The sequence below is a fragment of the Artibeus jamaicensis genome, unplaced genomic scaffold (assembly GCF_021234435.1).
Source record: "Artibeus jamaicensis isolate MK-2021 breed Jamaican fruit bat unplaced genomic scaffold, CSHL_Jam_final contig_685, whole genome shotgun sequence".
NCBI classification, from domain to species: Eukaryota; Metazoa; Chordata; class Mammalia; order Chiroptera; family Phyllostomidae; genus Artibeus; species Artibeus jamaicensis.
The window spans coordinates 8,181,556-8,196,341 of record NW_026521924.1 but is presented as its reverse complement, the minus strand read 5'-3'; the positions used below and the strand labels follow the sequence as shown (position 1 = coordinate 8,196,341).

General features: G+C 37.1%; 1 protein-coding gene across 7 annotated transcripts in view; it reads left to right on the top strand.

Moving 5' to 3' along the window:
• PLCB1 (phospholipase C beta 1) overlaps positions 1 to 14,786 on the top strand; it is a 670,267-nt gene that overhangs the window by 523,968 nt on the left and 131,513 nt on the right. For all 7 annotated transcript variants that reach the window (XR_008392621.1, XR_008392622.1, XM_053671063.1 and 4 more), the window contains exons 19-23: positions 5,892 to 6,046; positions 9,976 to 10,140; positions 11,471 to 11,570; positions 12,415 to 12,519; positions 13,516 to 13,625. Coding sequence is in view for 5 of the 7 variants with exons in the window: in XM_053671063.1 (XP_053527038.1) it covers positions 5,892 to 6,046; positions 9,976 to 10,140; positions 11,471 to 11,570; positions 12,415 to 12,519; positions 13,516 to 13,625 (635 nt within the window). In the remaining 2 variants the exon portion in view is untranslated. The remainder of the gene's footprint in view (positions 1 to 5,891; positions 6,047 to 9,975; positions 10,141 to 11,470; positions 11,571 to 12,414; positions 12,520 to 13,515; positions 13,626 to 14,786) is intronic.

Below are 14,786 nucleotides of genomic sequence, written 5' to 3'. Positions count from 1 at the left end.
TTTTAAAGTATTGGTTTTTATTGATTTTATAGAAAGAGAAAAATGTCAATTTGTTCGACTTATGTGTGCATTCACTGGTTAATTCTTGCATGTGCCCTGACCCAGAAAAAAGCCCATGACCTTGAGATATCGAGAGGGTGCGCTAACCAGATGAGCTTCCTGGCTAGGGCTGCAGTATTTTAAAACAAACATTTTTAGACTTTTTAAAGTAATATGTACTTAATATAGCACATTTGGAAAAGTAAAAAATGTATAAAGAGAGAATAAAACTTTTTAAAAATGCTACCACTCAGAGATACAGCACTGTTAACTTTTGGCCTTCTAATCTGTAAGGTCTTTAAGCCATGTATATATAGTTTTTTCCATGTATATATTTAAGTGCTATACAGAAATATGAATTTTATTATCTGTATATTAAGCACATTTCATAATTCACTAAAACCCATTTCATATCACAAGAACATCAGAGAGTTGTTCTACTGTAAACAATGCTCTGAGAACAGTCTTAAATATAAATTGTCAAGTCTGTCTCCTAATGTTCTTTTGGAAATGTTCCTGAGACAGAATTACTCTCTTAAAAGATGTGAAAGTCTTAAGAATGTTTTGCAAAATGCCAAATTGTTCATCAAAATATGTTGCACCAGATTTCTTTCTTGTCAACCACATATGATGGGAGATGTTTCTGTTCGTCTGAGATCTTTGTTAAGTGTTATCATTAAATAATAATAATTCACTTTCAGACAAAGCATTATCATTTTGCTGTTGTTTCAATTCTATTTCTTTGATTATTATTGAGGTGAAGCTTTTTAAGGGTGTGGATTTAAATTTTTTATATTCTGCTTTTATGAATGCGTTTTATATTTCTGCCTTTCTGAATGACCCATTTAGGCCTATTGTCAATTTCCCTGTTCTTTTGTAACAGCACTTTTTACATGAAGGGCGTGTTTTCTTATTTTGTGGAACAGGTGAGATTAGACTGGTTAATGTTTTCATATGGAATCTCGGATTGCTTTTGTGATGACAGGCCTCCCCTCCCCCAGGATCAGATTCATATTTACTTCTATTACTTTTGTGTTTTTTTAGTTGTAATTTTACCCTTTCACCTATTTAATCTCAGTAAGGTATCAATCCTTTCTTATACTGACCTGGAGTTACAGGAGAAACTTAATAGTTTCAACCTTTTGCGTCATTGTTAGCTTGGGTCCATTTTTTCAGTTTTTATTATTTTCCATTAACAAATTTGTCTGCTTTCTGGAACCAAAACCTTACTGTTATTATAGTGTTTAATAAATGGTTTAATACTTAGAAGGGGAAGTTCTCCTTCAGGGCTGATAATTTTCATTTCTTTTCTTGCCATTGCCTCTAGGATTCTTGTTTCAAATGAATTTGATTTAATCGTTATCATGTTTCCCTTTCCTCCACCAAAAAAATGATCCTTTTATTAAAATCACATTAAGTTTAATTGTCATTATGTGTTCTTCATCCCTCAAAAAGACAGATGTGATTAAATTACATTAAACTTATAAATTCATCTGAATAATTTATCTTTTAATTTTTCTTATGACAGAAAAAATGTTTTTCTCTTCACTTAAAATATCCTTATATTAAGTCCCTTTGCAAAGTCCCTTGTCTTCATGAGCAGTCTAGCTTATCGTTAACAGTATATCTCTCTTTTTGAACATTATATTTTTTAAAGATTGTTCCTGGACATTAATATTTGTATGTTTATTATGTAAATAAATTTTGTTTATAAATTGTAATCTTCCTAAACTCCTATAACTGCCTATTTTGCCAGTATTGAAGTTTTCAGATACAAAATCAAATAATTTTATCACATCTACTTTTCCTCCCTTCTTAGAACTTTGTACTGATTGTTCTAAAATAATATTAAATAACAGTATTGAGAGTTGCTCCTTTCTCTTCATCTTAAAACTAATGGGAATTCTGCTGTCATGATCCCATTGAATAGATGTTGGCTATGACTTTGAGACAGATATTCTTTCACGCATTAAAGGAGTATACACATGTCCTAATGACTACAAGTGTATTAGGAATTTATGTTAAATATTATTAAATGTCTCTGACTTCTATTGGTTTGATGATATGTTCATTTCTTATTCTGTAGGAAAACATGATAAATTATATTGACAGATCTCCTAATATTTAGTTACCCTTGTGTTCCTGTGATAAATTCTATTTATTTGTTGTGTATTGTTTTAAAGTATATTTAATTGATTATGCTATTAGAGTTGTCCCATTTTCCCTCTTCTTCACCCCCTCCACCCAGTGCCCCCATTCCCTCAAGCAGTCCCCACTTAGTTCATGTCTATGGGTCACACATAGAAGTTCTTTGGCTTCTCTATTACAGATACCATTCTTAACATGCCCCTATTTTGTACCTACCAATTATGCTTCTTTTTTTAAAGATTTTATTTATTTTATTTGCATAGAGAGAGGAAGGGAAGGAGAAAGAGAGGTAAAGAAACATCAGTGTGTGATTGCCTCTCACGTGCCCCCTACTGGGGACCTGGCCTACAACCCAGGCATGTGTCCTGATTGGGAATCGAACCCGTGATCCTTTGGTTGGCAAGCCAGCACTCAATCCACTGAGCCACACCAGCTAGGGCCCAGTTATTCTTCTTAATCCTTGCACCTTTTCTCCCATTCTTCCCCTTCCTTCTCCCCATGGATAAGCTTCCATGTAATCTCCATTTCTCTGATTTTGTTTCTGTTCTAGTTGTTTGCTTAGTTTGTTTTTGTTTTTTTAGGTTCAGTTGTTGATAGTTGTGAGTCTGTTGTCATTTTACTGTTCATAGTTTTGATCTTTTTCTTAGGTAAGTCCCTTTAACATCTCATATAATAAGGGCTTGGTGATGATGAACTCCTTGAACTTGACCTTTTCTGGGAAGCACTTTATCTGCCTTTCCATTCTGATTGCTTTGTGAGATAGAGTAATCTTGGATGCAGGTTTTTGACTTTCAGGACTATGAATACTTTTTTCCAGCCCCTTCTTGCCTGTAAGCTTTCTTCTGAGAAATCAGGTGATAGCCTGATGGGAACTCCTTTGTAGGTAACTGTCTCCTTTTTTCTTGCTGCTTTTAAGATTCTCTCCTTCTCTTTAATCTTGGGTAATGGAATTATGATGTATCTTGGTGTGTGCTTTCTTGGGTCCAACTTCTTTGGGTCTCTCTGAGCTTCCTGGATTTGTATATCTATTTCCTTTGCCAGATTAGGGAAGTTTTTCTTCATTATTTTTTCAAATAAGTTTTCAATTTCTTGATCTTCTTCTTCTTCTGGCACCCCTATGATTCAAATATTGGAATGTTTAAAGTTGTCCCCAAAGTTCCTAGGCCTCTCATTTTTTTTAATTCTTATTTCTTTGTTTTATTCTGGTTGAATGTTTATTTCTTCATTTTGTTCCAAATTGCTGATTTGAGTCCTAGTGTCCTTCCCTTCATAGTTGGTTCCCTATATAATTTTCTTTATTTCCTGTTGGATAGCCTTCACTTCTTACTTTATTTTGCAGCTATACTCAACCATTTCTATGAGCATCCTGATTACCAGTGTTTTGAACTTTGTGTCTGATAGGTTGGCTGTCTCCTCATTTCTTAGTTCTTTTTCTGGAGGTTTTTTAAATTTTTTCTTTATTGATTTTAAAGAGAGAAGGGAAAAAAGAGTAAGAGAGAAATAGAAACATTAATTTGTTTTCCACTAATTTATACACTCATTGGTTGATTCTTGTCTGTGCCCTGACTGGAAATTGAACTTGCAACCTTGGCATATTGGGCTGATGCTCTAACCAGCTGAGCTAACAAGCCAGGTACTTTTTCTGGAGTTTTGATCTGTTCTTTCATTTGGCCCATGTTTCTTTGTCTCAGTGCATCTGTTATGCTGTAAGGAGCAGAGCCTTAGGTAGTCACCAGAGTGGGGCAACTGTATGTGTCACTGTATGTGGGAGAAGGGTCAGAGAGGGAACAGTGCTACTTGCTCAGCTCTTGATCTGCTTTCAGTCACTTTTCCCCACTTCCCACAAGCAAATTCTGCTCTTCCAGGTGCTGCCCTGGTGCTTATTCAGGGTAGGTGGGCTTGTGTATATTCTAGGACCCCATGGACCCCTCCAATGGAATCTCCTGTGAGACTGTCAGTTTCTCCCACTGCTGCAACCACCACATGTTTTTATAGCCAGAGGTTTTGAGGTTTTATTTTCCAGGCACTAGATCCCTGGGTTGCATGGTCTGTCTCACTCCTCAGTTATTCCTCCAGTTTATCCACACGTGAATGTGGGACCACTCAGTCCACCAGCCACCACCTTGCCGCGCATCCTCTCTTCCCCAGTTGCTCATCTCTGTCCTTTTTACCAGTTTGGATGAATGTTTTTTCCTTAACTTCTTGGTTGTCTGACTTCCATATGGTTCAATTTTCTGGCAGTTCTGGTTGTTATTGTTGTTTTTTATCTTAAATTCGTTGTTATCATTCTTTTGGTTATGCAAGGAAGCTAAGAGTATCTACCTATGCCTCCATCCTGGCCAGAAGTCTCTGTTGTGTATTATTTTAAAAAACATATGATTTACACCCTTGCCAAGCAGTTTAGTTACTTGGAGCATCATCCCCTATACCAAAAAGTTGTGGGTTTGATTCCATGTCAAGATACATACCTAGGTTGTAGGTTCAATCCCCAGTTGGGAACTGTATGGGAGGTAACGGATAGATGTCTGTCTGTCTGTCTGTCTGTCTGTCTCTCTCTCTCTCTGTATGTGTGTGTCTCGCTCTCCCCTCCCCCTTTCTCCTTCTCTGAAATCAATAAACATATTCTCAGGTGAGGATAAAAAATAAAATCAAAAACATTATGATTTGCTAATGTAAATTTTCTAGGTTTTTGGAGTTAGTTTTTCTCAAGCCCACAATTTTCTTTTCTTTAGTTTCGTTCAGTTTTAGTCTGACAGTTATAATAGCTTAATGGCATGAAAGATAAAATTTTACTTATTTTCCCTGCTCTAACAGTAATTTGTTTCATGAAACTTTGAAATATGTCTACTATCACCTCCTTATTGTCCAGCCCAACAGAGATGAGTTGGAATAAATAACAGCTTCTCAGATTTCTGATGACTTTAAAATGTGTTTCTTTTTTTAACCCCAGTAATTACAATTAGTGTGGACATTCATTTCATACAGTCTTAGAAGCCTCTGACCAGTAATCTTTGTTCACTACAAATGAATCAATGTGTAATTAAATATTGGTGGTAAGTAATCAAAGGAATGAGAAATTTTTAAAGGAAACTTTTTTTCCTATACATTAAAAAAGAAAACTCACAGCACCCACTATTGGCGTGATGTGGAGAGTCCATCATGAAAAATGGATTCAAGTTTTGAAGTGCTTTAAGATTTCTGAAAGACATTTTAGTAAGGTTTATCTAAAAGCTTTTCCGAAATGCGTATCTTGACCCAGAAATTTCACTCCTAAGACTATCATTAATGATATCCTCAAAGACTTCCTCACAATGATATTCATCCAAGCAATATGCCATGGTGACAATTTAGAAAAGACAAATTTTCCCAAAGAGGGGCTTGGATTAATACATGTATTCAAATGTTATTCAAACAATTTTATATAACTGTTAAACTGAAACAGACAAACATTTGATGAAATGTACATATGGCATGTTCATAATGCATCTAAAGTAGTAAAACAGAATATGCACCCACCTGTTGGTAGTGGCTTATCTCTGGATTTGCAGATTAGAGCTCAGTTTTTCTTCATATATGTATTTTCTAAATTTCTGTAGTGAATAGATATTTCTTTTTAAAGAGGGAACAAAAGTGGACTATGATACAACCTTTATTTCTTCCTGCAAAGATGAACAGTCACAGTAAGGTTTCTGTTTGCTGTGTAGACCTGGCTATGCAGATAAACATGGGGATGTATGAATACAATGGGAAGAGTGGCTACAGACTGAAGCCAGAGTTCATGAGGAGACCCGACAAGCATTTTGATCCGTTCACGGAAGGCATCGTTGATGGCATAGTGGCCAACACTTTATCTGTTAAGGTATGTACATCTCTGCTATAAAATTGTCCCCAACAAAAGTCTTGAATAGGACCTATTTTGCTTAAATTAAGTAGTTTAGTCATCAAAAATGTACTTGCCAACAAAGTCTCAACTTCCTTTATACTTTTTTTAAAGGACTGAATCCAAATTACCTGTGTTTTGCTGCATATAATATACACCCACATTTTTGGCCCAAAGTTTCAGGGGAAAAAAATCTTTTGTTTTAATTTTTACATTCAATTATTTATTTATTTATTTTAGATATTTGTTTTTTGTATTACAAAGGAATTTTAGCATTTATATTATGGTACAAGAAATTTTATGTAACAAATAGTTAAAAAACACAAGAATAGACATAAGTTATTGCAGGTACTACCCATTTATAATGCACATCCATATTTTTCCTTCAAAAAATTTGGGCAAAAAGTGTTTATTATACATGGCAAAATATGGTCGAAATTTTCAGAGGTTACATGTCCTGCAGGAGAAATCCTGTTCTTCTTCTTGATGCAGTAAAGAACTACTGCATCAGCAAGATCAGCAAGTCTATTAACATGCAAGCTGTATGTATTACTGAACACTAACCCATTCTCATGGAAGAGAATGAGCCTTGCTCAGGTGGGCAAGAAAGGCAGAGGTTCAGAGCAAAGCAAGGCAAGGGCAGCCCAAAGGCCTCTGGTCCTTTGTTCTGAGGACTTACATAGTTGGCAGAATGGGGTGAAAGAAGTTACATATTGATTGACTAGTAAAGGTGGTGCCAGCTTTCATGGGGGAATGTGACTACCCTAACTTAGGTATATGTGGGGGTCTGTTAGCCCAAATGCTAATTTTGCTCCAAACCCCAATTGTTAATCTTGTTGTAAAACAGATGTGTGACAGGAGGAAGTTAATTAAAGTTGAGGCAATTACCCAAAGTTACTTATGGGCTCTTTCTGAAAGCATTAGGGTCCCCCTCGTGAAACAGATAGGCAGTTAACCAAAGTTGTTTTATGGGCTGCTTCTTTGGGCACCGTGGACCTCCTCCTCTTCCCGCTCCCAGGCCCTGGGATGAGAGCACAGTTTCAAAGGCTCTCTTTCGCAGGTAGTGGAAACAATACATAGAATTTCAAGGCCTGACCTCTTTCAGCATTAGCATGGTGTTTCCTGTGATGTTGGAGCACCTGGCAATATTATCGGACCAGGCTCAGGATGCTGAGTTAGTGGGTGAGACACGTCTCCCTCCTCCTCCCTGCCTTGGTTTGCTATCTACCCTAACCAAGCTAATACCTGCAGGAGATAAAGGGTTAACAGGTTAAAAATTGGGCCCTAACCAATAATTCAAGTTGGAGGCTAGCCCATTCTTTGGTGTAAATATCCCAGCAGTGAATTTACCACAAAAATTAGTGCTCTATATTGGAAAAATCTTCTGGCCTTTTTTTTTCTCTATTAATTCTACAGAAATATCCACACTGAACAAAATTAGAGAAAGAAAATATTCTTCATAAATTGTCATATATTGAATAAAAGCTCTAAATTCAGTATAGCATAGATCTGAAAATCTATCAGAGTATTCAGGGATTTAAAACACATATTAAATTAAAAATTGCTTTAATAACCATTCATCTGACCTTAAAAAATTAATTTTAAATGATTTCTGCTGTCTTTGAAATTGATGTTACAGCAAATATAATTTTTTTAGCTCTGAGAAAATATTTTTAATACCATGAATGGGAAATAATTTTTATAAAGAGCTTTTTACATAAATTCTGTAAGCTCCTGGTTGTTTTAGCTAAATTTTATTACTTTTTAAAAGTTTTATTTATTTTTGGTTTTACTGGATAACTATTAACTGAGGACCATTTTTATTGGATATCAGTTCAATTTTTCAATTAACCCTACACCAAAGGCATATGAAAAACTATATTTAAAAAGGCTCTGTAATAGTTTCACTAATTTATATCCGCTTGTTGAGCCCGTTTTTACTTTACAGTTTGTCAGTTTATACCAAAGATTAGAAATAAAATTTCAGTGACATCTCTCACAATTATTTCTTTTGAACTTATTCCACAGCATATATCTGAAGAGTGGAGTTGGCAGAATTAGAGCTCCAAGATTATATTTATTTTAGGAAGTTATCTTCCACAAAGGATGTGCAATTCCTGTCATTCGATTAAGATATACTCTTAAGCATTACGCGCTGATAAAATGTTATTTTTAAAATTCTTTTCAATTGTTGTTATAGTTGGGTCAAACTAAGGTTTTATCTTTGCTGATTCATCTTATTTTGTGCATGTTGGCTTGCTCTTTTATGTTTTCTTGAACATTCTATTGTGGTGGCATAAGCACTTATAAAACAATGACACAGAGACAGGAAAGTAAGTTGAGGGGATACTGTGGAGCCCCAGAAAATCGTGCACTGTTGCCTGGGTGCTGAATGGAGACACCATTCTAGAGTTGCCAGTGCCCCATGAACAGACGGCTGTGCCGCGGCAGAGCCCTGCATTTAACCTTGCCGCTGGAACCACAATGAAGTGCAGACACTCTGGGGGTGCCTGTGTTCTGATCCTCCAACGTGGACTTTGTGGTGCCGGAGGGGACTTGTGGGCTCAAATGCTGTGCCGCCATCATCTCAGTGACAAGAGACGAGGGTTAGTTCAAAACTTCTGCTTTGACCAGTCACCGTAAACACGCAGAAGCACTGGGGCCTCCAAATTCCCCTGTGACTCATAGAACTCGTAGGTGTCAGACATGTAAAATGTCTGCTAAGTACTTCTCATGTAGAACCTCAAATTAAACAGAGATGGTTGCTAGCAGGTGTCATGTATTCAGACTAAAGAGAACGTTCAGGAGAAATGAGTTGTCCCAGGACAAATTCAGACAGCCTCTACCTCACAGCTCTCCATCTAAAGTGTTGGGAATGTTTGGCCACTTCAGTATTCAGCTGACTTTGGCCTCACTCACCCTCTGACGGCCACTCTCAGGCTGCCATTGTGTTTGATTTCTGACTCAGTCATAATCTTGGCAAGTCTGCCCCTTTCACTGACTAGAGCCCAGAAAGCCCATGGCCAGCAGGCAGCTTTGTCAGCCAGACCAGCCAGACTCGCGGGTTGCCCATCAGCACTTGCTTTGCTGCTGCCTCTCTGGTGTGAAAGCAGAGGGCGCCTTTACTTGCAATCCCGAGGGTGGCTCAGATTTTGAAAATTGGGTGAGAAGAAGAGGCAGACAGGGGAGACATCTTATAAATAGGTAATTTTAAAATCTCTTTTAACTCCACAATGTGTGATCATTTTATACCTAGGCAAAGGATACCCACAGTTGTGCGGATGGCTCACCAGGTGAGGTTGGGAGTGGTGCCAAATTGGGCTTGGTGGCTTAACGTCCGTATTTGTCAGTTTGGGTTTTCAATTATCATTGTGGCTTTTTATTTAAAGCGTAACAACTTTGAGAGTTGGAATATCACAGCATCACAACCACTCCTTCAAGTTAAATTGTATGAACAACAGGACATTTTTTTAAATGCTAGGGTTTTTATTTGTTATATTTTAAGTTTGTACTCTTAAATTGCCTTTTCATTTTATTTATAATTATGCTAAAATCAGAGTTTATCTCTTGTAACATTTTTAATTATTAGGAAAACCTTTAACCTCATTTGGCTCTAAAGACCAAACTTCCATTTAATAGATGTAGCTGAAGTACAAAAGGCAGAAACTTCATCTGACTTTTTATACCTGTTCATTTATTTCCTCCTCTACAACTTTGCCTACTGACTCCTGCGGAGCCCAGCACTTGCAGTGTTCCTCTCCTAATTCTTTAGCTGAAAGAGAAATCATATTTGTACACTTGCTTCTGCCTATCGTTCAACATTCACCATCAGCACTTGTACCTCCCAAACGTATTTCTCACCTCACTATTGTTCATTTATCAAGACCTCCTTTTTTATTACTTTCTAGATTATTTCAGGCCAGTTTCTTTCTGATAAGAAAGTCGGGACCTACGTGGAAGTGGATATGTTTGGCCTGCCTGTGGACACGAGGAGGAAAGCACTGAAGACCAAGACATCGCAAGGAAATGCTGTAAACCCGGTCTGGGAAGAAGAGCCCATTGTGTTCAAAAAGGTCAGTTTCGTGTCCTTGACATGACACGGAGTGGGTATTCCAGGTGTCTGACACTGAGAAAAAAATTAAAAAGAAGAATTTTTTGTTGCTTAATTTGGGAATTTATACATTAATAAAGCAATAGCATTTTCAAAGCTCTCTTGAAAAAAAAAACTAGTCAAGATCTATGTGAATTACTTGTTTGGAATTTCAGAAGTATATTATAAATCAACTAATTCTAGTATACCTGATTTGGAAGGCCAAAATAACATATAAATCTAACTTGTATCCTCTCGTAATACAAGTGATACATAATTTCATTATGATTCAAATGAAGTAGAGTGGGAAGTAAGGTATAATATGGTAGTTGAGAGAAAGGAAGGCCATACTTACTTAAAAAAGAGTATTAATTAAATTCCCTAGAATCTCTGGCCACTGGGAGCTGGCCATTCCATATTATCTGGGTTCTGTTTGACCCAGTAAAAAACCTTTCATATTCAACTGGGCCCACTCTCTGCCTTCCCCACAAAAGCAAATCTTTTCCCCATATTTTATCACACAAAGGAAGTCTTTCCTATGATAGACTTTCTCACCATGCCCTTTGCTTTTATCTGGCCAAAGTATCTACAAAGGAAGTCTTCTGCCAAGAGAATGTCTATATTGAAGGTCTCTGTGCCCTAGTGTTTTTTATGTTAATTGGATTTAATAGTTATTGTAAATATTTCCTAATTCACTGAAAACGTTTAGAAAATGCCCGGCACATCAAAAATAATAAATGTGGGTTCGCTCTTGCTAGCAAAAGTAAGTTTTTAAGGATACAATTGGTCTAGTGCTTTTGACCTGGGATATAACTCTGCACTCCACGTGTTTTAATATTGAGGGGAAAATGTGCCGTTACTTGGTGCCTCATTTGGGATTTTACAAATGTATAAAGCAACCTCTTTGAAAGCTAACTTATTTTTGGTTTTTTTGTTTTGAAAATATGCAAGTAATTTGCTTTGAAAATACAGTAGCAAATGCTTAAACAGTGATAAGACCACTAAGTCTTTATAGTTAAACACAGGACTTCTGTCATCTCCACGGTGAAAATATTCATGTCAAAAGCAAATGGTCTGAGTGCTGAACAAATTCTTCTTTAGGAGAAAGTGATGAAACACAGCTAAAGCAGTAACTCTGGTAACACTTCTCCTTTTGAAAATTTAAATTATAGAACAACAACTTGTTGCCAGTTCGCCAAGTAGAAGCTTCTGGTTCGGTTTGGAAAAGCAGGGCCCATGTGAATAATGTCTTTCTGATTCTTTTCTGGAGTGGCTCCTTCTTGTAACCACATGCATCCCCACTGCCTCTCTAGGTGGTTCTTCCTTCCCTGGCCTGCCTGAGGATAGCAGTTTATGAAGAAGGAGGTAAATTTATTGGTCACAGGATCTTGCCAGTGCAAGCAGTTCGGCCAGGTACGGATAGATAGTACGGTGAGAAACTTTGTATATAAGTTGTAAAGAAAACCATCGCTGCCTTACAGGATTACTAAAGAATGATTTGGGAGGCTACTTGTTGCTTTGGTTATTTTGTCCAATAACAAGGGCTCTAAGACTATTTAAATCTGGCAGTTTCGTACCTTTGTTTCATGCCTTTGTGACGTGCTATGCTGTCTAAATCAACCCTTGCCACAATGATTGTATAATAATTATGTATAACAAACTATGTGAAACCTCAGTAGCTTATCACAAGTATTTGTCTTGAGACTCTCGGGTCCCTGGGCTAGCAGGGTTTGCCTGGGCTTCGCAGTGTGCTTCAGGCTGTGGGCCGGGTTAGGACTGTTCTACGCGTGCTCACCGAGGGGCCCAGGATGACGAGCAATCGGTGCCTGGTATGGGCCTCTCCTGACAGCCGCTGGAACGCACAGAACAAGGTGACTATGCACGTGCATTCTAAGCCTCTGCTTGCACATCACTGAGGTCCCATCGTCCAGAGCACAGCATATGCCTAAACCCCAAGTGAAGAAATCATATACGAGGGACAAATTTAGATCAATAATTCAGCCTATGACACGTGCTTTGGAATTCTCTTTTATGAGAAAGTTGGAAATAAAAAAATCAGAATCAACATTGTCTTCCTGTCTGATGAGAAAAATAAGACCTTATCACTCAAAACCATGTGATTAAAATGAGAGAGAAGTGAGCTGTTTGTCATCCAGAGTCACCTAAAATAAACTCTTCTATCACATAATTGTTCCTGTGTTCTTAACTGACGTTGCAAAGAAAACATGTGATGCTCAGTATCACTGTCGCCCTCCAGGCTATCACTACATCTGTCTGAGGAATGAGAGGAACCAGCCGCTGATGCTCCCAGCTCTCTTCGTCTACATCGAGGTGAAAGACTATGTCCCAGACACATACGCAGGTAAACAGCCTAGCTCAGATGGGCGTCTCTTTCTGGGGTCATCCGCATACTCGTGGAAACAAAGGCAGGAAATTCTGTCCTCAGAATCACCTCTGTTTTGTATGTATGTTTAGAAGGTCAACAACCCAAGCCTTTATTAATAAGGCTTAATTTAATTTAGTTCAAGTCCCCATAAAGCCTCGAGCATATTTATCCACCAGGAGGTAGTATTATTATTCTCACGGGCCCAACACATTCTAACTGATGCTATCTGGTACTACAGCAGTCTGTCTACATCTGTGGAATTAATTTGCCTTGAGCCAGTTTTAGAATGCTGATTCTTTCCATTCATGGAATCCTGAGTTTAGAGAAGTTAATTTGTGATGACATCAACCAGGAATAATAAATTTAAAATGCTTCTGCTGCTAAGTGACCAGGGTGTCATATACTAAAAAGTAGTACAGACAATGGCACGCTTGGAGCCCAGGCTCCATCCAAAGGTGGAAACCACCAGGCTCCCCAGCTAGACAGTGTCCTGTGCTAATGAAACCCGTACTGCCAAACCTTTGGGTTGTTTTAACAGTCCGTAAAACAGACCTTTTATGTGAAATGTCTCCATTGATGAGGAACACCATTTGGGCCAAATAGGCCAAGTGTGGGGGCCATTGCTGGAAGGGATGGGACCCCCCCAAGAAGAAACTAAAGAATATGGAGTATTGAGACATTCTGATTTGGAACCTGTTGAGTTTGGCTCTCAGAGCTGACCTCTTTTGAATGCTCTCGTTTCAGCAAAAGGTCTTAACTCTTGTCCATTTCAAAAACTTTGGGTGTATGAGTCGGTAATTATATTGGTAGATGTTTGAATTAAAAATAAATGATGAATTGATGGGTTGATGAATGGTAGATGGATAATGAATTAATGGATGGATGAATGCATGGATGAATAAGTGCATGGATGGATGATGGATAATCAATACCTCCAGGATCTTTGATCTAGAATGTCTCTTTCCTACTCAGATGTGATTGAAGCTTTGTCAAATCCAATTCGATATGTGAATCTGATGGAACAGAGAGCTAAGCAACTGGCGGCTTTGACACTGGAAGATGAAGAAGAAGTAAAGAAAGAGGTGAGAGGATGTTCTAATCATTTGCATGGCATTAAGCGTGATTTCCACACCTAGGTGCTGGCTTCAGCTATGCAACATCACACCGCAGGAGAAGAAAATCACACATTGGAAAAACTCTTTGATGGAGTTCAGCATCATTTCACAAAACAACCAGATGACTGACTGAATTTTTCATATCATTCTCTTTTGGTATGCTGTGGCTACCGCCACTGTCTTATTTTGTGATCACATGAAACAGTACACATCTTGCTGTTTCAGGTGAAAATTTCTAGATGATTTCATGTTGACTAAAGGTAATTAAGGCACTTAGGAGAGAAGATGATTATCAAGTCAGTCCTTTGTCTTTAAAGTACAGGATTTTCAAAGTGCTTTTTTGACTTCTTTCAATATATAAAGTACAGTATTTAAAACACCTGGTGTGTAGTATGGGCCGTTAGCTATTTACTATTTTATTACATTGTATACTTATGTATTAAAATATATATTTCCAATATAGTCATTATATTATTTTAAATTACATGTAACAATGCAAAAAAATAAAGAAGGGTCTAGAAAGTGAAGTTTTAAAATATAAAGCCTGTATGTAGACTGGCAATCATTTGGTTTTTTTTAAAAAATGAAATATTATCTAATAATATGAGATTATTAGATAATATTTATCTAATAATTATTGGAGATGATCCAAATATTAAAAATAGTGGTAAAATTTGGTAATTTCATATTTTATCTGATTATTCAAAAAATAAATTTAGGGGAAAAGATAATAAAAATAGAATAACTATCAGTGTGGTGGAAAAATTGAAAATTGTTTGGATAAACTACAATAGTAAGTTCATTGAAGTTGATATTATTTACTAATGGCCTTCTTATTCTAAAAAAAAATTTCTAGATTTATTATAGGAAATTTTAACATTAAAAATAGGAGAAGAAAGCCTTCAAGATGTCACCTGTAACTGAAGCACCCAAGCCACCCGACAATAACACTGTCAGAGGGGTGCATATGTAGCTGGTTTTTTTGTGCACAATTTTACTTCTTCAAAATGTGAGATACTATTCTCAGTCTGTGTTTTATTTTCACTTAATGCAAGCATTTTCCATCTTACTAAATATTCTTTTGTGACATGACTTTGAATGACTTCATGGTCTCTGTCCTGTAGCTAT